At 46.2% G+C, this 24,216-nt stretch overlaps 1 protein-coding gene across 4 annotated transcripts; it reads right to left on the minus strand.

The window, feature by feature from the left end:
- Window positions 1–198: 198 nt before the first annotated feature.
- On the minus strand, window positions 199–24,042 carry LOC115179312 (transmembrane protein 198-B). Of its 4 annotated transcripts, none has more exons than XM_029740713.1 (6): window positions 23,902–24,042; window positions 23,633–23,714; window positions 4,660–4,950; window positions 3,579–4,163; window positions 2,596–2,801; window positions 199–2,391 (listed from the first exon to the last, which is right to left on the minus strand). In XM_029740713.1, exons 3-6 carry the CDS (start codon window positions 4,823–4,825, stop codon window positions 2,227–2,229), a joined length of 1,122 nt encoding a protein of 373 aa, XP_029596573.1. In that variant the 5' UTR covers window positions 4,826–4,950; window positions 23,633–23,714; window positions 23,902–24,042; the 3' UTR covers window positions 199–2,226. The 4 variants fall into 4 exon arrangements, with proteins under 4 accessions (XP_029596573.1, XP_029596572.1, XP_029596570.1 ...); XM_029740712.1 differs by having other exon boundaries at window positions 23,863–24,042; XM_029740710.1 differs by having other exon boundaries at window positions 23,633–24,042.
- Window positions 24,043–24,216: the final 174 nt, after the last annotated feature.

Genomic DNA, 24,216 nt, shown 5'->3' on the forward strand with positions numbered 1-24,216 from the left:
ACAAGGTAAAAATCTGTCATTCTGCACCCAAACTTGGCGTTTAACCCACTGTTCCCCGGTAGGCCGTCATTGTAAATAAGAATTTGTTCTTAACTGACTTGCCTAGTTAAATAAAAGGTTAATTTCATATAAATCAAATATCCTAAAATAAATCCATAAGAAAAAATAAACAATCAAATAAAGCAAGAAATACAGATAAATGGTAAAAATACAGTGTTGTTTATGTACAGATCAGAAGAATGCACACTAGTTGGGAGTTACACATCTCTACAGTTTGTGCTGTATGGCCAACTCTGTAATAGCCTGGTCCCAGATCTATTTGTGCTACCATGCCAACTCATTGTCATGGCAAGGAGTTGAAATGATGGCTTAAACAAGACTGGCACTCAGGCTAATTTGCTAACACTTCCTATGAATATGCTCTTCATAATGTATAATAAGCACATCATAAGTGCTCATGAATATCAATTTAATCTCTATGCATTATAGCGCATTATACATAGCTCATAAGGCATTATACATGTGCTTATAATGCATTATTAAGAAGCTATTCATGAGAAGTGTTTAGGAACTATGCACGTGGTTGTTAGATGTAGGGCCACCAGGCTAGAGGGGATAGGAACCACTGTCTGGTGAGGTGAGGAGGACAATGCCACGGGGGACAGATATGAGAGGGGGACAGGAACAGGAAGGAACCACTGAGTCATGCAGCCAGGTAGGTTTCCCCTGGAATATTCTGGGAAAAGAACTTTGATTCTCATACCCTGTCCCGACCCACAGCCCAATGGGGCAATCATAATAATAATAATAATAATAATAACAACAACATCACACCTGTATTATATTATCACGTTGTTTCACACTCACAGTCTGAGTCAAAGACAATAATAAACCATAAATGTAATGTCATTTACTGATACACAATAGACAGAATGTTATGACCCATATTGAAAACCCAATGCACATTATGTAGGGGTCTATCTATATGTAGGCGGTCCTCTGTGACCTGAACGGTCCTCTCTTTAGAGTGGATGGGGAGTGGTCAATACTCTCCTTGCATTGGTCGATCGTTTATTCTGACCCCTTTCTGTTTTGAACTCTTTATTGACCTCTTGCTGACCCTGTGCTGACTTCCTGTAGTGTTCCTTTTGGTAGAGACCAGGGCAGGTTAGACCAATCACCACCCACTGTTTCCTTGCTTGCTCCCTGATTGGGTCACTGTTGCTCCTCTGCTAGACATGGGCCTACCCTCATTCCTATCGCAACAACTTTGTTGTCTGTCACTATAATAATATAGCATGTTATCATATAGTCTCTCACATCTCTCAGTCAGCGACCACTGCCAATAACCCCTATCCCACTGCTGAGTGGTACAGTCCAAGTAAGGGCAATCACAAGGCACCCATAAATCAACCGGATCTCCCAACTTCATTTAAAGAAGGGGGAGTTCTACCTGCTTTCCAAAGAAGGATATCGTCCAGCACCAAGAATGCATAATGCTTCCTCTTAAAAGACACACATTCTTCTTCCCAGGAGGTGATCTGTTGTTGGGCTGGCATGGCACAGAGCAGGGGTGTTTATTACTAGTCAGTTCTCATCAGAAGATCCCAACTCCATAGGATGGAAGCGTAGAAACGCAGCACAAAGGAACTGCCTGTTGACGACAGAGAATGATTTGAGGAATTAAGACTGCCGAGTAGTAGACACACTTTAAGTTGAATCTTTCAAAATCCTGAAGAGAGAGGATTGTATTCCGGTGTCCATGGTAAAACGATGCCTCGATTGAAACCTGAGCCATGCTTCTTTAAACTGTGTCCTGATGGGGACTGGCTGGAGGCTGGATGGAGAGAGAAGCCTCAGGTAACAGTCATCCAGTTAGAGGCCCTGCATTCCTCTCTCTTTTCACCAGATCCAGTTCCACTGCAGTGTTTGTGGATGTGTGTACAGTATTTTCATGCATGTGGCTGGTGTGTGTGTGAAACAGAAAAAGGAGTTCAGGCCTTTCCTATTCACATACTCTGATTGGCTCCAGCATTGTGGTGGGGGAGTGGTCAGTCAGACCTATACTGCAATACAGGCCTTTGGGGGTGTGGTCACACCATTTAGGGGTGTGGTCAGATCCATACTGCAGCACAGGTGGGTTGTGGGTGTGGTCACACCTTTTGGGGGTGTGATGTGGCTGCCAGATCATTGGGGGTGTGGTTGGACCAGTGTTTGGGGGAGTGTTCAGACTTGTAGTAAGGGTCCTGCAGCTGCAGTGAGGGGTGTGGTGGAGCCACAGTCATAGTCCACATCCACATTAGTGTGAGCCCCTCCTCCCCCCATCAGTCTGCCCCCTCCAGGATACAGCCTGGCCTCCACCTGCCTGTCCCGGAAACTCTGGATGTAACTCTGTTGAGAGAGAGAGAGATTCATATTGCATGTTAGATCAGTGATGAGCTACAAAGTGAGCGAGAGACGGCAAGAGAGAGGAAAAGAGACAACATTTTTTGATGAATGCTGATGAAGACACTGAGTAAGAAGCGATGAGGAGAATGGACAGAGAAAGCGAAAGACAATGAGAGAGAGAGACAGGGAGTACACTTGAACACTCACAGGCGATAGGACGTCCCCGTCAAAGCGTCGTATAGGGTTGGGTTTCCTGCGATAGGCGGGCTCGGGGTGCAGGGGTTTGGGAGGGTGAGAGCTGTGGGTGGAGTCTCTCTGTTGCTTATTCTTCCTCTTCCTGCTGCGGTCCCTCCGCTCCTCCTTTTGACGGATACGCATCAGCTGGACCCGCCGCTGCTGACGACTGATTATCACTGAGAGAGGGAGATGGAAGACGGGGTTCAGATATACACACACATACACACACACTCAAAGAACACACATACACACACACTCAAAGAACACACATACACACGCAACGACATTGCGCAGCTAGCAACAGATGTTTTGAAACACGCACACAAGAACGACCCAACGCGCCCTTTGACAGTTGCCCTGCTCCACATGATTGTGTTCATCTTTTTATTTAGACTAGACAAGCAGAGCCAGGCACCATCTGGCAGCCAGGGAGTTCACCCAGCAATAATCTGCTTCCTTCTCTCTCTCTCTCTCTCTTCCCCTAAAGCTACCTGCTCTTTGTCTCTCCCCCTCCCTCTCTTTTTCTCTTTTTCTCTCACTCTTATTCTCATCTTTGTTTACATTCGGGCGGCAGGTAGCCTAGTGGTTAGAGTGTTGGGCCAGTAACCGGAAGGTTGCTGGATCGAATCCCCCTGAGCTGACAAGGTAAAAATCTGTCGTTCTGCCCCTGAGCAAGGCCGTTAACCCACTGTTCCCCGGGCGCCGAAGAAGTGGATGTCGATTAAGGCAGCCCCCCCCCCCCCCGCACCTCTCTGATTCAGAGGGGTTGGGTTAAATGCGGAAGACACATTTCAGTTGAATATATTCAGTTGTACAACTGACTAGTCATCCCCCTTTCCTTTCAAGCACCTCTCTCTCTCGCATATAAATAGCTCTGTCACTCAAAATAAAAAGTCCACAACCTTCAGCATTGACGTCAGTGTAACCCCTCCAGCCCCAGATCTCAGACTCACCCTTGGTGTGGGAGTATCCCTCTGCTGTCACCTTCCACTGTATTAGCACCCCCAGGAGTGTCAGAGCAGGCCACACCCCCAGCACCACCCAGGTGATCCAGCAGACGGGTCTCCCTCTGGGCGCCGCTTTCACCCTCTCATACAGGTACAGCACCAGGGCAAACAGCTCCACAAAGTAGTCCAGCGCCACGGTGATCACCGCCGCCCCGAACACGGCCGTGGACACGGTGGTGAAGAAACGCTGCCATTGGAGGGTGAGAACGGCGAACAGCATGCCCAGGCCGAGCAGCACCCCTAGGGGGACCCAGACCGACCTCGGGGGGCTATTCGACAGCTCTTCCATGCCCACCAGGGTAGCCACAGCCACCAAGAGGCCCAGGAGGAGACCCACCATGAAGAGACCCACGGAGCGAACCAGCATGGTGACCAGGCCACAGAGGGTGCCGATGCCCAGGCCGATGCCCACAGAGGCCTCAACACTGAGCTGGGTGTCTAGGACACGCTCCTTATAACACAACATGAAGATGACGATGGAGCCAAACATCAGGCCCGTCAGGAACATCACCGCCTTGAAACAACGGTACCCTGAGGGGAGAGAGAGACAGGGAGTTTTTCTTGAGCATAGAGATCCACTATATTAGTGTTCTATTTAATTCTGCGGTCTTGAGAGTGTCTTGTTTGACCATCTCTGTTATATGTTAACCATGGCAATGTACATAAATGTACCAAGTCAATAGTTTATTCAATTAAATTGGTTTCAGAATGCGAGAGACACATTTTTATCTGAGAGACGGGGAAGAGAGAGAGAGAGAGAGCGAGAGAGAGAGAGAGAGAGAGAGAGAAAGAGAAAGAGATTTGAGATGATTATCCTATGCTAAATTCTCCAGAATATCAGCTCAGTGTTGCTTACATAATCTCATCACTGTGCTTCACTTGTAACAACTGTTTATCGTAGCGTCAGAGGTTCTGTTGGCTGTGACAGATGAACATTACCATTGAGACTAGTGAATTACCCCTTAGTGTTTCCAAGGAGGAAGGAGCTATGACCTTACAACTGCTACAAAGAATCCCTTTGGCTCACCGAAGAAGCAGTAGATGATGCCGAATAGGCAACACATGGAGCACACGACGGAGGGAACCACTTTGTAGCGCCGGTCCGTCTCCTCGCAGCCGTCCAACCGCTCAGGGTTTAGGTCCTGAGGGGGCGGGGCCAGCTTGAGCGCCAGCGTTTGCAGCGTGGACGTCATGGCGACCAGAGAGTGATGGAGTGATGGAGAAAGTGAGAACGAGAGATGGAGGGATTGGGGTTTTCAGGAGAGGGAGGAGTAGGGCAGGGAAGATCAGGGAGCATTTCCCATCCACAAGAATCCACCTGGAGTGAAAGAGAGAGAGAGAAAGAGAGAGAGAGTGAAAGAGAGAGAAGGTCAACGTTAGACATGTATGCATTTACTCTAGCTGTTGCAAAAACCTCCACCCACACACACAGGTGTGTAAGTAGAGCAGTGACCAAGAGGTAGAGGACAGACTCGGTCGTGTTTGGATCAGGCATTTAAGTATGAATACCATCTCTCAACACATTAGAACAAACATCAGAGACACAGTCTGATTGTTCTACACGTGTTCTTCTATTTGAACAGTGACAGACTCTTTCCCACACAAAGACACTGACATATGCTTCGCTAAAGCTCTCACCCAACGACCTCGTTCCCCTCATTCCCACTCTTCCTCCTTTGTTCTCTCTCTCTCCCCGTCTCTCCAGCCTTCCGTGCGAGGAGGTTTCTGGGTCAGACGTTGGGTTACATAAGGAGCCCAGTGTGTGTTAGTGAACTAGTCTGACTCTCACTGGAGCTGTTGCTGGTGAGATATTCATGAGCTCCATATTGTTCCCAGCATGCATCACTTTACATCCCCGACGCCTCGCTATCGCTTATCCTCACCTCACCTGAACTCCACCCCACCCCTTCTTGCGTCTCTCTCTCTCTCCTTCCTTCCTCCTCCCCTTTCTCTCTCCTTCATTCCTTTCCTCTCTCTCTCCTACCCTTTCTCTGTCCTTCCTTTCCTCTCTCTCCTACCCTTTCTCTGTCCTTCCTTTCCTCTCTCTCCTCCCCTTTCTCTCCCCTTCCTTCCTTTCCTCTCTCTCCCCATCCTTCCTTTCCTCTCTTTCTCCTCCCCTTTCTCTCCCCTTCCTTCCTTTCCTCTCTCTACTTCCTTTCTTTCCTCTCTCTCTCCTCCCATTCCGTCTCCTCTCTCCCATGGCAGGTTTCATTATTTCTCTCCCAGAAGGTGTGGCTCTGACAGCTATGGGGTTACTGCAAACGGGTTTCACACCATTAAAAATCATAGAAGTGAAGGTGCTGCTTGGGTAGAAAGTATTAGCATGTCAGCATTTACCAAGGCCTCTGCATATGCATCAACCAGAAAGCCAGGTGTGTGTGTTTCTCTGTGTGGCTCAGTGCCCGTGTCAGGCCTGATCAATGGCCCAGCATGAAACGGTGTGGCTGAAGTGATGTATCATCCACCTGAAGGAAGAGGTTGTCTGAGGGAGAGTAAACACATTGATATGAATGAACTGAAGCTGCAATAGGTCTCTGTGGGATACAGCCTTCACCGTCCTCTGAGGATGGAATAGGAGGAGTAAGGGAGAGCTCAGAAAACCTAGTGAAAACCTGATCCCTGGCTGACTCTACAGTATCAACTGGGATTCATGAAATCCTCCCTGAGGTATGGATTAAAAATTAGAATTGGGTTGGAGGCCTTCTCTTTTGCACTACGCCAACATGTACTGCGCTAAAACAGGATTGGACAGGACTATGTATGGAAATGTATACCTACATGATTAGCTATTACGTTATTACATTAAGAAACATGTCTAGTAGGGTTGCTATTTTAGATGGAAGTGGACAAGGGAAAATAGGATATTTCTGTCTTCTTCAGACACTGACAAATCCTTCCAAACCCATAAATCACATCTAGCCCCTAGCTGCTCTCCTCTCATCCAAACATGTTATAATAATAATCATCATCTTTCTGTGAGGATTACTCCATCTCTGCTGAACACACGAGAGGGGAATGAAGCGCCACTAAGCTGTTCTAGAAGCAGATTCAGTGTTAGAATAGAGAGTTTCTATGTTCACAAGAGATCATCTGTTGAAAAACAGAGTTCAGTTGAAAACAAGCTTGGCATTCTTCCACAATACCATCTTCCCACTTCCTGTCTGTTGTCATGACGACAAGAGGATGTTTGGATTCCGAGCATGTCCTGGTCCAAGTTGTGTGTCTGACCAATGGGAGAGCTGCCTAAACCACCATAGCAACAGTCAGAGAGCCAATCAGTGCCCGTCTGGCTGTTCCTCTCTGTTGGTAAGTATCTCTCTACTCTCCTGGTTCACAGCCTTTCAGCTCTCTCCCTTTGGCAAGTCCCCCCTCATGTCAGATGTAAACAATGACTCAAGATACAGAACACACACAGTGGCCTTGCTGGTTTCTTTTGCCTCACATTTAGCTAGTTGTGACAAAAGACTAGAGTGCGTGTGACTCCATATCACACGGGGAGATGTCCGTCACCGGCGTGAAATTGGTGTGCGAGAGTATCGAGCGTCAATTCACAAACACTGCGTAGCGTATGCTAACGTCATTGTCATGACAACCCATTGTAACTAGTTATTTTTGTTATGTTCGCTGTGTAGGCTAGCCCCTGGGAGTTATTGTTGTGAATCAACTTATATGTCCTACGGAGACACCGTACCTGGGCTAAACAGTTGTTATGCTAGCTCACGAACGTGAGGAGAGTTGTAGCTTGTAAACCCGAAACGTTTATAAAGAACTAGCTAAGTCTCGTTCTTTCTACTTAGCAGTATTCTCTTGAAATCCGAGTTCCTCAAGTTATCCAGCCGTAGCCTGCCCGGGCTATATGCCTAGCTATAATCGATATCAACACTCCAACAACCCACTCCATCTTTAGACCAAATTTTATTAATTTGAACCAAGGCACTTACTAACCATATACTTTGTTTTAACTTTATTAATCAAATCGGCTGTAAGCTACAACGGTGATAGCCTAACGGTACTGCCAAGAAATGACATTGACAACGTGATATAAATAATTCTAATGTGACGCAAATGACGCCCGCGGCTCGTCTGCTCTCTCATTCCCTCACATGCATTCTCATTCCAGCGTGAGCGTGCGCATAAAACTCACTTCTCGTGTGATTTGGTCTTTACAGTGTTTGAGCAGGCAGATCCAAGGACAGAGGGAGGAAAGCACAGAACAGAAAAAGACAGTGAGGGGGTGGGAAGGGACAAGTGGTGTGAGAGATAAAATGCCAACACTAGAGGCTGGTGTGAAAGTGTGCACTAGTAGAATAGTGTTAGATCCTAAATTTAGTCCCAGCCATTTTAAGATCCATATGGAGCGTCTATACACTGATGATTATCTGGACAGGGTGGAAACTGCAAACACATTAATTGAATGGCTTTCCACATATCTTTTTATTACAGAATCAATCTAGTAACTGGCGTTTTTCCTGGTCAGGTCACAGGTTCAGGACAAACTCAGGATCTAAGAATATCATATGATAGAGGGCAAAGTGGTGTGGATGATACCATGGTATATACTGTAGGTGCTGTGAAGTGTAGCAGCCTATCCTGTGAGATGGGTGGAGTTTGTCCGCTGCCCAGCTGCATCATGTTCTAGTCTAGCAGACATCCAGCTGTGTTAATCCCCAAAGGGCCTGTGTGTGTTTGTACGGTCTATGACTTCCCCTTGGCCAGTGGGGCAACCATAGCAGACAGCTGTACTTGCTGACATCATCTCATCTGCTCAAATCTACTGAGCCATATGTTAACAGACAGCATTAATATAGCTGCTATGATGCCCCTTTATATGGTGTCTGCTGGTGTGGACAATGGTTGGGACAAATTAGAGACCTCACTGAATGGACTGTGGGCTTTACAGGTCAACCTTGTCATAGGAAAACTACATAAGTATATGTGGGAAAAAGACATGTTTACAACGTTATACTGTACCTGCCTCCCACTTCTACTCTCAAATGAATGTTCAAAAGGCACTATATAAATACATTGATGCATTTGTTACTCCTACTCCACTATTTTCTGCAGCGTTTTTCATAATGCACAGGCAGCTCTGCAGAGTGGTCACTAGCTGGCAAAGCCAAAAAGTTATGACATGTTAAACCTAACCTTAACCCCACTGCTAACCCTAATCTTAAATTAAGACCAAAAATATATTTTTAGTTTTCATAAATTGTATTGAACTGAATTGAGAGAGAGCAGGTATAACCAGAGGGAGAGGTGCAGCTGTGTGTGTGTGTGTGTGTGTGTGTGTGTGTGTGTGTATACATATATACACACTACCGTTCAAAAGTTTGGGGTCACTTAGAAATGTCCTTGTTTTTGAAAGAAAAGCAATTTTTTTTGTCCATTAAAATAATATCAAATTGATCAGAAATACAGTGTAGACATTGTTAATGTCGTAAATGACTATTGTAGCTGGAAACGGCAGATTTTTTTATGGAATATCTACATAGGAGTACAGAGGCCCATTATCAACAACCATCACTCCTGTGTTCCAATGGCACGTTGTGTTAACTAATCCAAGTTTATCGTTTTAAATGGCTAATTGGTCATTATAAAACCTTTTTTCAATTATGTTAGCACAGCGAAAAACTGTTTTGCTGATTGAAGAATCAATAAAACTGGCCTTCTTTAGACCTAGCTGAGTATCTGGAGCATCAGCAGTTGTGGGTTCGATTACATGATCAAAATGTCCAAAAACAAATAACTTTCTTCTGAAACTCGTCAGTCTATTCTTGTTCTGAGAAATGAAGGCTATTCCATGTGAAGAAAAATTGCCAAGAAACTGAAGATCTCGAACAAAGCTGTGTACTACTCCCTTCACAGAACAGCGCAAAATGTCTCTAACCAGCATAGAAAGAGGAGTGGGAGGCCCCGGTGGACAACTGAGCAAGAGGACAAGTACATTAGAGTGTCTAGTTTGAGAAACAGACGCATCGCAAGTCCTCAACTGGCAGCTTCATTAAATAATACCTGCAAAACACCAGTCACAACGTCAACAGTGAAGAGGCGACTCCGGGATACTGGCCTTCTAGGCAGAGTTGCAAAGAAAAAGCCATATCTCAGACTGGCCAATAAAAAGAAAAGATTAAGATGGGCAAAAGAACACAGACACTGATCAATTTGATGTTATTTTAATGGACCATTTTTTTTGCTTTTCTTTCAAAAACAAGGACATTTCTAAGTGACCCCAAACTTTTGAATGGTAGTGTACATATACATGCATGCATGCAAGAAATGACATTGACAACGTGATATATATAATTCTAATGTGACGCAGATGACGCCCGCGGCTCGTCTGCTCTCTCATTCCCTCACATACATTCTCATTCCAGCGTGAGCGTGCGCATAAAAAACTAACTTCTCGTGTGATTTGGTCTTTACAGTGTTTGAGCAGGCAGATCCAAGGACAGAGGGAGGAAAGCACAGAACAGAAAAAGACAGTGAGGGGTTGGGAAGGGACAAGTGGTGTGAGAGATAAAATGCCAACACTAGAGGTGTGAAAGTGTGCACTAGTAGAATAGCGTTAGATCCTAAATTTAGTCCCAGCCATTTTAAGATCCATATGGAGCGTCTATACACTGGTGATTATCTGGACAGGGTGGAAACTGCAAACACACTCATTGAATGGCTTTCCACATCATATCACACACACACACACACACACACACACACACACACACACACACACACACACACACATACCTCTCCTTCTGGTCAAACCTGCTCCCTCTCTCTCAATTCAGTTCAATTCAAAGGGCTTTATTGGCATGGAAAGCCAGTATGAGGGTTTGTGCTCAGGCTAGAATCACCACCAGACTGAGGGTTTGTGCTCTCTCTCTCTACTCATTCCAGGGTTTTACTTTATTTTTTACATTGTAGAATAATAGTGAAGACATGAAAACTATGAAATAACACACATGGAATCATGTAGTAACAAAAATGGCGTCAACACCACAACACTGCTAGCTAGCCAACTTTACCAACTAGCAGTACTGTAGAAACGAAATACATTACAACGGAACGATTTGATTAGTGTAATGTTAGCTAGCTACATAGTTGTCTTTGTATCAAAGATAAAGGTAAACGCAGCCATTGCTAGCTAGCCAACTCTACCAGCTTGCAGTACTGTATCATTTTTAGTCAATAAGATTTTTGCAACGTAAGCTTAACTTTCGGAACTTTCGAGATGTGTAGTCCACTTGTGTAGCTAGCAGGACTGACTTTGTGTTAGCTAGCCAACGTTTAATTACTTCTGCGTTATGAAAGGAACTAGACACGGACACAAATGATCCATTGGTAGTTTGTTGTAACCAAGTATTGGTGCTAACCGTGTGTTATTGGATGCTAGCATGCTAGTTAGCTACGGCGTCATAGGATACGGTGCACTGGGTGGGTTTCACGGAAGAATACTGTACCAAGTTATCTAGCTGAATAAACTAAGTTTGAGCCTATTCCCGGAAACATTGAACCACTGTAGTTTACATCAATTATAATTTCTAAAGTGGAAGTTGGAAAAGTTATATTTGAGTGTTTCAGTGAATAGTTAGTGAGGGAGGCCCTGCTCTCTCGCTTCCCCAGTTGTTTAGTTAATTTTCATTCCAATCTCCTTTGCATTAGCGTAGCCTCTCCTGTAGCCTGTCAACTATGTGTCTGTCTATCCCTGTTCTCTCCTCTCTGCACAGGCCACACAAACGCTTCACACCGCGAGGCCGCTGCCACTCTAACGTGGTGGTCCCAGCGCGCACAACCCACGTGGAGTTCCAGGTCTCCGGCAGCCTCTGGAACTGCCGGTCTGCGGCCAACAAGGCAGAGTTCATCTCAGCCTATGCTACCCTCCAGTCCCTCGTCTTCTTGGCGCTGACAGAAACATGGATTACCACAGAAAACACTGCTACTCCTACTGCTCTCTCCTCGTCTGACCACGTGTTCTCGCATACCCCGAGAGCATCTGGTCAGCGGGTGGCACTGGAATCCTCATCTCTCCCAAGTGGACATTCTCTCTTTCTCCCCTGACCCATCTGTCTGTCTATCTCCTCCTTTGAATTCCATGCTGTCACAGTCACTAGCCCATTCAAGCTTAACATCCTTATAATTTATCGCCCTCCAGATTCCCTTGGAGAGTTCATCAATGAGCTTGACGCCTTGATAAGTTCCTTTCCTGAGGATGGCTGACCCCTCACAGTTCTGGGTGACTTTAACCTCCCTACGTCTACCTTTGACTAATTTCTCTCTGCCTCCTTCTTTCCACTCCTCTCTTCTTTTGACCTCACCCTCTCACCGTCCCCCCCTACTCACAAGGCAGGCAATACGCTTGACCTCATCTTTACTAGATGCTGTTCTTCTACTAATCTCACTGCAACTCCCCTCCAAGTCTCCGACCACTACCTTGTATCCTTTTCCCTCTCGCTCTCCTCCAACACTACTCACTCTGCCCCTACTCAGATGGTATTGCGCCGTCGCAACCTTCGCTCTCTCTCTCCTGCTACTCTCTCCTCTTCCATCCTATCATCTCTTCCCTCTGCTCAATCTTTCTCCAACCAATCTCCTGATTCTGCTTCCTCAACCCTCCTCTCCTCCCTTTCTGCATCCTTTGACCCTCTTTGTCCCCTATCCTCCAGGCCGGCTCTGTCCTCCTCTCGTGCTCCGTGGCTTGACGACTCATTGCGAGCTCACAGAACAGGGCTCCGGGCAGCCGAGCGGAAATGGAGGAAAACTAGCCTCCCTGCAGACCTGGCATCTTTTTACTCCCTCCTCTCTACATTTTCTTCCTCTGTTTCTGCTGCTAAAGCCACTTTCTACCACTCTAAATTCCAAGCATCTGCCTATAACCCTAGGAAGCTCTTTGCCACCTTCTCCTCCCTCCTGAATCCTCCCCCCCCCTCCCTCTCTGCGGATGACTTCGTCAACCATTTTGAAAAGAAGGTTGACGACATCCGATCCTCGTTTGTTAAGTCAAACGACACCGCTGGTCCTGCTCACATTGCCCTACCCTATGCTTTGACCTCTTTCTCCCCTCTCTCTCCAGAAGAAATCTTGCGACTTGTGACGGCCGGCCGCCCAACAACCTGCCCGCTTGACCCTATCCCCTCCTCTCTTCTCCAGACCATTTCCGGAGACCTTCTCCCCTACCTCACCTCGCTCATCAACTCATCCTTGACCGCTGGCTACGTCCCTTCCGTCTTCAAGAGAGCGAGAGTTGCACCCCTTCTCAAAAAACCTACACTCGATCCCTCCGATGTCAACAACTACAGACCAGTATGCCTTCTTTCTTTCCTCTCCAAAACTCTTGAGCGTGCCGTCCTTGGCAAGCTCTCTTGCTATCTCTCTCAGAATGACCTTCTCGATCCAAATCAGTCAGGTTTCAAGACTGGTCATTCAACTGAGACTGCTCTTCTCTGTGTCACGGAAGCTCTCCACACTGCTAAAGCTAACTCTCTCTCCTCTGCTCTCATCCTTCTAGACCTATCTGCTGCCTTTGATACTGTGAACCATCAGATCCTCCTCTCCACCCTCTCCGAGTTGGGCATCTCCGGCGCGGCTCACTCTTGGATTGCGTCCTACCTGATGGCGTGGCGAGAATCCGTCTCCGCACCACGTGCTCTCACCACTGGTGTCCCCCAGGGCTCAGTTCTAGGCCCTCTCCTATTCTCGCTATACACCAAGTCACTTAGCTCTGTCATATCCTCACATGGTCTCTCCTATCATTGCTACGTAGACAACACACAATTAATCTTCTCCTTTCCCCCTTCTGATAACCAGGTGGCGAATCGCATCTCTGCATGTCTGGCAGACATATCAGTGTGGATGACGGATCACCACCTCAAGCTGAACCTCGGCAAGACGGAGCTGCTCTTCCTCCCGGGGAAGGACTGCCCGTTCCATGATCTCGCCATCACGGTTGACAACTCCATTGTGTCCTCCTCCCAGAGTGCTAAGAGCCTTGGCGTGACCCTGGACAACACCCTGTCGTTCTCCGCTAACATCAAGGCGGTGACCCGATCCTGTAGGTTCATGCTCTACAACATTCGCAGAGTACGACCCTGCCTTACACAGGAAGCGGCGCAGGTCCTAATCCAGGCACTTGTCATCTCCCGTCTGGATTACTGCAACTCGCTGCTGGCGGGGCTCCCTGCCTGTGCCATTAAACCCTTACAACTCATCCAGAACGCCACAGCCCGTCTGGTGTTCAACCTTCCCAAGTTCTCTCACGTCACCCCGCTCCTCCGCACACTCCACTGGCTTCCAGTTGAAGCTCGCATCTGCTACAAGACCATGGTGCTTGCCTACGGAGCTGTGAGGGGAATGGCACCTCTGTACCTTCAAGCTCTGATCAGTCCCTACACCCAAAAAAGGGCACTGCGCTCATCCACCTCTGGCCTGCTCGCCTCCCAACCTCTGCGGAAGCACAGTTCCCGCTCAGCCCAGTCAAAACTGTTCGCTGCTCTGGCACCCCAATGGTGGAACAAGCTCCCTCACGACGCCAGGACAGCGGAGTCAATCACCACCTTCCGGAGACACCTGAAACCCCACCTCTTTAAGGAATACCTGGGATAGGATAAAGTAATCCTTCTAGCCCACTCCCCCCTACCCTACAAAAAAATATATAGATGTACTATTGTAAAGTGGTTGTTCCACTGGATATCATAAGGTGAATGCACCAATTTGTAAGTCGCTCTGGATAAGAGTGTCTGCTAAATGACGCAAATGTAAATGTGTTAAACAAATCAAAATGCATTTTAGATTCTTCAAAGTAGCCAACTTTTGCCTTGATGACAGCTTTGCACACTCTTGGCATTCTCTCAACCAGCTTCATGAGGTAGTCACCTGGAATGAATTTCAATTAACATGTGTGCCTTTTTTTAAAGTTAATTTGTGGAATTTCTTTCCTTCTTAATGTGTTTGAGCCAATCAGTTGTGTTGTGACAAAGTAGGGGTGGTATACAGAAGATAGGTATTCCAAGCAAAAAACATCAAGCGCTATGATGAAACTGGCTCTCATGTGGACTGCCACAGGAAAGGAAGACCCAGAGTTACCTCTGCTGCAGAGGATAAGTTCATTAGAGTTACCAGCCTCAGAAATTGCAGCCCAAATAAATACTTCACAGAGTTCAAGTAACAGACACATCTCAACATCAACTGTTCAGAGAAGACTGTGTGAATCAGGCCTTCATGGTCAGATTGCTGCAAAGAAACCACTACTAAAGGACACTTGTTTGGGCCAAGAAACACGAGCAATGGACATTAGACCGGTGGAAATCTGTCCTTTGGTCTGATGAGTCCAAATGTAGATATTTGGTTCCAACTGCCGCCTTTTTGTGAGACGCAGAGTAGGTGAACGGGTGATCTCCGCATGTGTAGTTCCCACCGTGAAGCAAGGAGGAGGAGGTGTGATGGTGCATTGCTGGTGACACTGTGTGATTTATTTAGAATTCAAGGCACACAACCAGCATAGACACAGCATTCTGCAGTGATACACCATCCCATCTGGTTTGCGCTTAGTGGGACTATCATTTGTTTTTCAACAGGACAATGACCCAACACACCACCAGGCTGTGTTAGGGCTATTTTCCGAGAAGGAGAGTGATGGAGTGCTGTATCAGATGACCTGGCCTCCACAATCAACCGACCTCAACCCAATTGAGATGGTTTGGGATGAGTTGGACCACAGAGTGAAGGAAATGCAGCCAACAAGTGCTCAGCATATGTGGGAACCCCTTCAAGATGGTTGGAAAAGCATTCCAGGTGAAGCTAGTTGACAGAATGCCAAGTGTGCAAAGTTGTCATCAAGTCAAAGGGTGGCTACTTTGAAGAATCTAAAATATATTTTCATTTGTTTAACACTTTTTTGGTTACTACATGATTCCATGTGTTATTTCATAGTTTTGATGTCTTCACTTTTATTCTGCAATGTAGAATATAGTAGAAATAAAGAAAAACCCTGGAATGTGTAGGTGTCCAAACTTTTGACTGGTACTGTATATATATAAATGTGTGTGTGTGTGTGTGTACAGAGGGATGACAGTGAAAGGGGTGGTATCTCTCAGTACAATAGCCCTGCCATTTCTGATTGATTCTAGTGGGGTGGGGAAGAGAGGGGAAAGAGGAGAGAGAGGGGCTAGGAGGGACAGGAAGCCAAGGCTTTAGTCAGCCCCAGATCATCTTGCTGAGCGCCTCAGCTCTTAGCAACATGGAGATTAATATGTTTGACTGTATATGTGTGTGTGTCTGCAACGCTCATAAGCCTCATTCATTAACAGGACCAATCTATATAGTACTCTCTGAGAGAGTTGCTCTTAGCTGACATATCATAGTTATGTGTGGCACGAAATGTCAGTGCTTCTGTAGAAATGTCATCAAAGCCTTCAAGAGGAGGGCTGACTAACAATGTGGCTGAGAATTCTAACAAAGTCTTACGTCAGTCTCATCAGATACAATGATCAGTACTGAATAGTGTATGTGGGTGACTATATTTCTGCGTCTGCGCCACAGTCGTCGTGACTGACGCCTAGCCAAAGCGTGTACCAAATAAGTAGCCCAGTGAATGACTGGAGATACGCTGACACACACAGTCAGGACCCCCCCCCCCCCCCACACACACACACACACCACACACACAGCCCACTCAAGCCTCTTCCTGCAAGCTGTTGTCGTGCTACAGCCTGGCAGTGCAATCTGGAGGTGATGTAACCAAAGATGTAACCATGCTGACTGGTGACTACCCACAACCCACCATACAGGAACTGGACCCGCTCCAGTCTCCGCACACACAATCAGCAAGACACCGGCAGCATCCCAAATGGCACTCTATTCCCTATATACTGCACTACTTTTGACCTGAGCCCAGTGCACTAAATAGGGAATAGAGATAGAGTGCCATTTGGTACGCACACATAATATAATACTCTTCCTCCTACGGCTTCACAGAGACCTTTTGATATATGTTTAAGGACAGTATGTACCTTGGTGTGTGAGTATGTGTGTGTGTGTGTGTGGCTGCCTCCATTACTCCATTAGCAGATTGCACTAACCTATTTAGTCATCGCAGTGTTCTTCTCAATACAAACAAATGTGTCACTACAGATGACAGTCTGTTTCTCAGCTCCCCTCTCGCTCTCTCTCTGTCCCTCTCGGTTTTTCTCTCCTTCTCAAACCTTCTCTGTGTCACAGTGACACAGTGTCGTGAGAAGAACACCAGTGGACATGTGCAGGGATGTCACCTTGTATGATCATCCCACTGTAGTGAGTGGGCATCAGCAATAGCTGTAACACGTGTGATACTCAGCACAGGCTTGGCTTCCAATGCCAACCATATGTAACCTTTATTTAACTAGGCAAGTCAGTTAAGAACAAATTCTAATTTACAATGACGGCCAAACCCGGACGACGCTGGGACAATTGTGCGCCGCCCTATGGGACTCCCAATCACGGCCAGATGTGATACAGGCTGGATTTGAACCAGAGACTGTAGTGACCCATCTTGCACTGAGATGCAGTGCCTTAGAGCGCTGCACCACTCGGGAGCCATATAGCATAACTCTCATATGTACGACTACACATACATCTTTCATAGTTTCAAGAGTGCATCTGACAACTGTTAGGTTCTTATTTTTCAGAGTAACTCACGGACATTAGAGAAGCTGAACCAAGTTGAATTCTTCCCGAAGGGCCGTTACAACTGTATTCAGACAAAGCCATGTTCCTACCAACACCAGTATATATACTCTAGAGGTCGACCGATTAAATCGGCATGGCCAATTAATTAGGGCCGATTTCAAGTTTTCATAACAATCGGAAATCTGCATTTTTGGACGCCGATTACATTGCATTCCACGAGGAAACTGCGTGGCAAGCTGACCACCTGTTACGCGAGTGCAGCAAGGAGCCAAGGTAAGTTGCTAGCTAGCATTAAACTTATCTTATAAAAAACAATCAATCTTCACATAATTACTAGTTAACTACACATAGTTGATGATATTACTAGGTTAACTAGCTTGTTCTGCGTTGCATCTAATCAATGCGGTGCCTATTAATTTATCATCGAATCACAGCCTACTTCGCGTATCGGCTTTTTTTGGTCCTCAAATAATCGGTATCGGTGTTGAAAAATCATAAATCGGTCGACCTCTAATATACTCCAATTTAGGCACTCCTCCGTCTCTCCAATCCTCACATCTTATGGTTCCACAGGAAGAGAGTAATGGGAGAAATTATGGTTCACTATCCTATCAGGGGATCTGACCTGACCTCCTGACCTCAACCCCTCCTTCGCCTAATCCACAGATGTCCATCCGCTTCCCCTATAGCAATCCTGTGACTTCTTCCCGTCCACACAACACATTCCAAAGCCATCTGTCTTTATACAGAGAACCATTCACTTTTGCCATTAAAAGCCAGTCTCTTTCACTCCTTTATATACTATGCTTCTGATCTATCATGTCTTTAGTATCTCAATGTTCAAAGTTTACCCCGAATCCAACACAGCATACCTTTGTCGCATTTCTCAATCTCAAAGGGATATGTTGAAGAAGAACATGGGGTGAGAGCAGGAAGTGAATTACACGAATGAGACCTGAGACCACACAGAAGAAAGGTAAGAAAGGGTGAATGAGAGTGAAAAAGGAGAACAAGAAAAAGAAAGAAAGCAAGACGAAAGACAGGCCAGATCTGCCAATGGGCTCCCCATTCCCCAGTGTTTGCTTACATAACCACTTCATAATGCATTACTCACTATGTTACTGCTGCTGTGGGCTTTAGTCTGTCCCTGCTACTAAATGTCTTTATAGACTGCATCAGATGTTTTCCCACTGTGTTACTGCTGCTCTGGGCTTCTGGTCTGTCGCTGCTACTAAATGTCTTCATAGGGTTCCCCAGATGTTTTCTCACTGTGTTACTGCTGCTGTGGGCATCTGGTCTGTCGCTACTACTAAATGTCTTCATAGGGTTCCCCAGATGTTTTCTCACTGTGTTACTGCTGCTGTGGGCATCTGGTCTGTCGCTGCTGCTAAATGTCTTCATAGGGTTCCCCAGATGTTTTCTCACTGTGTTACTGCTGCTGTGGGCATCTGGTCTGTCGCTACTACTAAATGTCTTCATAGGGTTCCCCAGATGTTTTCTCACTGTGTTACTGCTGCTGTGGGCATCTGGTCTGTCGCTGCTAGTAAATGTCTTCATAGGGTTCCCCAGACGTTCTTTCACTGTTTTGGAGCAAGGAGGACAATTTGTGTGCTTTTCCAAAAATACAATGACGCAACCATTTGTTTCAGGAAATACATTTTCAAGTTGTATTCATTCTATTGGGTGTAATTATATTTTCATGTCCAATCCCACAGTCACACAGATACAAAATGGTGGCTGTGTTGCCGGCCGCTTTCCTTTTTTGCTTCTTATCTCCTCCATCATCAACTTCATAATCAGTAGTCTGATCAAGCAAGATTGCATCATTCCATTCTCTCTTTCTCTCATTTCCTCCCATCTTCCTTCCCCTATCGGTTGTTGCAGATATCTTTGGGTTCGCCAGTCTTCTCTCTTGTTCTCTCCCCAATTGAATTTCAAGAACATCACCAAAAGAAACACCTAGTGCAGAAACACGAGGCTATGTAGAACAATTTGAGATCAATGTAGCCTGGCTGGTCCCAGATCTGTTTCTGCTCTCTTGCCAACTCTTTATGGAATTGTTATGCCAAACATGTTTGGCTTGACAATGACAGCAAAAGGAGTTGGTAAGAGCGCAGAAACAGATCTGGGACCAGCCAGGCTAGGATGAAAGTATGATGCCCACGTAACTGAAGGAAGGCCAATGAACTACTGTGAGAATTCCTTGAGGTGTGCGACAGACCGAGCTCACGCGGTCACAGACTTAGATCACACAGGCCTATCAGAGCCACCTTCCAATGAAGAGCTCGTGGAATGGACACAAGGGTTTAGCGCGATAACAGTGGCAGTTATCAATCAATATAGCTGTTCATTTCAACCCTAAACCTCTAAAGCGGCCTCGCATGTCGATCAATATCCATCACTGATGTCTGACTGCCTGTGGTCGCTGTGGAAACATGACAGGCTGTGTCACCGTGGTAACTAGGACAACTGTGGTGGCAGGCAGATCATCGGTGTGTATGTCAACAGTCTCACGTGTTTCCCCACACAGTCCCGTTGAGAGCCAGGCTGCTGTGCTGTGGCACCATAGGGACAATGAGAAACCCTTGAGGGGGCGATAGATAGCGATTCAACTAAATGTCAAATCCTACCAGAGAAAGGAGACATGGTGTTAGACTTGGCCGCTACAGGCTAATTGTTGGCCTATTATTTATCCTCTACCCCCTCTGGTTCTGGTTGTGATACTAGGGCCCAGGCAGAGCTTCTCCATGGAGGACCAGGCAGAGTGGTGTGGACTTGGGCAGACGAGGATGTGTTGTCTGGCCTGGGGATCACCTGGTTAGGTAGTCGGTGGCACATAATGGGCAAATAAAAATGATCTTACTTCGGTAAATCCTGCCTGGTATAGCAGATAACTGTCACGTAAACCCAGTTGGCGCTCATCAATGGATCAGCTAGCCCATCAGACTGGATGGACTAGAAATCTCTTCATTCTGCCCATAAATGGGGGTGGTGGTGATGGTGGGGTGGATCCGGGGGCAGATAGAGAGAGAGAGAACGATGGGTTTATCTATGAGAGCTTTGTGTGTCAGTGGACATGGCCATGAATGCTACCAATTGTTTTCCCCAGCAGACTGCTGAGGCTGCAGCTCCTACACTCTCTCTGGGATGGAGTTCCTTTGGAGTCATTAATGAACTGAACAGACCGCTTTACGCATCTCTCAAAAAAACCGCGGCAGTCTAGTTGGAATCTAAGGGAGTCGAATTCCTTCTGTGTGTGGACCTAGAGGTGACTTGCAGTGGTTTATTACACATACAAAGAGTCTCTCTCTACTGACTCTTCTAATATAATTGAATCGATTCACCTGTATTCATTTATTAACTAGGACAAATGATTGAGATACTGAAACAAGGGCTAGACCTTAAGCAGTTGTAAAACTAAATTCAGCGTATTACGGTTTATGCTCTTCATACTTACGATTCAGTTAGTCCCAGTCTGTGTCAGTCTGATCTGGTGTTAATCTTGGTGTGTGTGTGTTCTGCACGTAGACAGATAATGAGATTGGGACCTGCTATGTGTATCTGTAGCCAGGGGGAAGGACAGCAGAGGACTGGATTAATGCTATTACAATCCATCTCATTCACACCCCTCGTGCATACACGCTTCACCTCTCCTCAATTCACCTCCCTTTCCCTTATTCACTCTCTCCAACTCTCTCTGTATCCCAACTTTTATATTGCGCCTTCTGCCATCATTCCTTCAGACATGTACACCCCATTCCCCATCTCTCTCCTCTATCACTTCTCCACGTTCCCTCTACTCTTCTCCCTCCATGTCCCCGCTCCTTTGCGTGTGAACGCTGTTATTAGTCTTTACTTAGCGTTGTCATTGTTACATAACTGGGACAGATGACCAACAAAGGCACGGTCTCCACAGCGTCTTTAAGATGCTCCTGCAGCATAGGCCCCTCAGTGTTCACAACACTCCCCCCCACTGAACCCCTACACACTCTCTCCCTGTACACCCTGAGGAAGGAGTTTGATAATATCCCAAAACATCCCACTCTTGGTCATTCAGGAACTGGATCTTGCTGCATAATGATTCACCTCATCTCTTCTCACCACCTCCTCATCCCTCTATACTCTCAAATGTGTGTTTCCTTTCCTTGTCTCTTTTTTCCTTTTCTTCGCAATGATTGAAATGAATGATTGAATGATTTGTTCCTCGGATTCGGAGGCGATGATGGGAAGGGAATGAGAGGAAGTCATGCACTTAAACTACTGGCAGCCTGACACTTAAACTACTGGCAGCCTGACACTTAAACTACTGGCAGCCTGACACTTAAACTACTGGCAGCCTGACACTTAAACTACTGGCAGCCTGACACTTAGCCATCATTCAACCACACATAGCAGGCAATCAAGATATCTCTCCCTCTCTCTCTGAATTAAGTTATTTCATTTAACGCAACGTAATCTAAAAAATACCTCAGCAGCTAATCAGGACATGGGATTAGACACATAACTGTTTAACCATCATCATAATCGAAGGGATTAAAGCATCATAGTTACGCTCATCTCCATAATTAAAATGAATTCCATAATCTACATAAATCTGTGTACAAAGAAAAAGGTCACCCACATAAGTAAACAAAGGATTTCAGAATGTACAACAAAACACCTGTCTGATAAGCAATACGTCATTCCTGTGTTTGTGTATGTCGAGGAAGGACTTTTGCTTTTCAGTTCCTTAATTCAGGCTGCACGCTCATATGACCCCGTCCATGACCCCTGACCTCTAAACTAGCACTGTCAAATAACAACACAGCCAACGATCTCTGTCATGAGTCAATCAATAGTCTGCATGAACTCCCTCATCAATGGAGCTATCATGCAATTCAATCAACACAGTGATGAATTAATGGGATAAATCGATTCAATGACTTGTTTTTGCTGTTAAAACAACAATGCTTCCATTGGTCGCTACGACAACACATGACAGTTAGGATGCCAATAAAGGGTCACGATTAGGACAGATAGACAGAGACAAGTAGATGGTCACTCAGCCACAGTGTTTTGTTCCTATGGAGGTCTATTGACATTGACTGGCGCTGCCTGGCCTGTTCTGAGAAGGGGTTGGAACAGGACAGGTCAGAGGTCAGGATAATGAAGTGGATCCTGGGTGGATCAGCATCAGGGCATGGCTGTTGCCATGGAAATCAATGGGCAACATGCTGCTTTATCTCCACCACTGACAAACACCATGTACGCACGCACGCACGCACACACACACACACACACACTTCATTGTGCATGAGAAAGAAAACATGTCCGTGTGTTATCAAAGCCTGCGATTTCTCTGGAAGGCAGATGTTTACACTAGGAGACAGAATCTACACCAAGCATGAGAAATATGGAGCGACATAGAAAGAGAGAGCGAGATCGGAAGAAAGAGCCAGAGATATGAAACGAGAGACACAGATGTCAGATTGTTGTCGACAAGGCTCAAGATGTTGTCTGTTTTGTTTTTCCCTCCAGGATCATTCAAACCAGTGTGCACCACCAACAGGCTAAGGAAGCCCTCGCGGCGTGAAGGCTGTGGGGTTGACAGATTGACTGCCTCACTAGAATAATAATACACAGACAGCCATGCAGTGATATCCTGGCTGCTAGGCGAGAGAGCAGGTAGTATTATCTTCAATGTGTTTACCCTGTGACTCAATGACAACTGAACGCTTTCTTTCCACAACACACCAGGGAGACCTAAAGACTTAGTTCCCCCAAGCTAATAGCCTAGGCTTTAGCTCAGTGGGCTAATCCACAGCATTGAGGTGCTCCAACCTGGGCTGAAACCCAGTCAGTCACTCACACCTACATAGGCTTAGCCTACACATCTATTTAGACTGGCTGTACGGCGGTGGCATTTCCCTGGTGTGCACTTTATAATACATTATGCTATGTTGCCTACCCAAAGCGTCTACACCACATTTGTATTGTAATGTAACGGACATTGACCCCGTGATAGAAGCACTATTGACTGGAATGGAATCTTTGCACACATTGCGCTTTGTGGACGTCATGGACATAGCTTTACAAGGCAGAAATAAAATGATGTCATTGATGCTATAGTGCCGTCGGACTTGTAGAGGTCTGACCTAATTCATTATATGTAAACAACCATTCCGTTGGATCAAATAATGCAACGGCAACTGTCATTTGACATTAGCGCCCGAACCCTAGCGAACCAACGGTCATCGTAGCTAGGCCAGTGGGAAACGGTTCTGCCTGGGATGCCCGAGGCATGGAACGTCCATTCGAATGGTTCCTATAATGAACAAAGAGGCGAACCGTTGGCGTCAACTCACCATCACAAAGCCTCAGCATCCTACGAAGCACCAAAACGACTCATCCGAATCGTTCAGCATCCCTCATGTTGATACTCACTCCCTATGAATAGGATAGACAATCAAAAGCCCATTAGGGCGCGACGGATGATTCTAGCTACTCCAGGTAATCCAATGTAGCCAGACACAAGACAACTGTAGCCTAATTCCAAAAAAAATATACAGTGACTAGTCTACATTATAGAACATACACTATCTATGTATAGCATCATTTTAGAGCTGTGTCCTACATCTTCACCCAATCCACATTCGAGGCTTTGCAGAGTGCAGAAGAAAATAATAGGAGCGTCCAGGGTGTAGAGATGCATCGCATCAGCAGGCTCAATAGGCTCATGCCGGGGCATACCATTCTAGGGAAAAGCGCAGGGCTGGATGGATGAGGGTAAGAGGGAGCGCTCGAGGACAACATATGGAGGACAGTGGTCCCGAACCATGTGAGATGTTCGGCATAGAATTTTACAAATCTTTTCTCAACATCAAATAAATATGAATATTTAACTAAATACATCCAGTGTTCTGAGTTGCCCTAAGTGGCTGTGGTCCGA

This window comes from Salmo trutta, chromosome 39, assembly GCF_901001165.1.
Source record: "Salmo trutta chromosome 39, fSalTru1.1, whole genome shotgun sequence".
NCBI classification, from domain to species: domain Eukaryota; kingdom Metazoa; phylum Chordata; class Actinopteri; order Salmoniformes; family Salmonidae; genus Salmo; species Salmo trutta.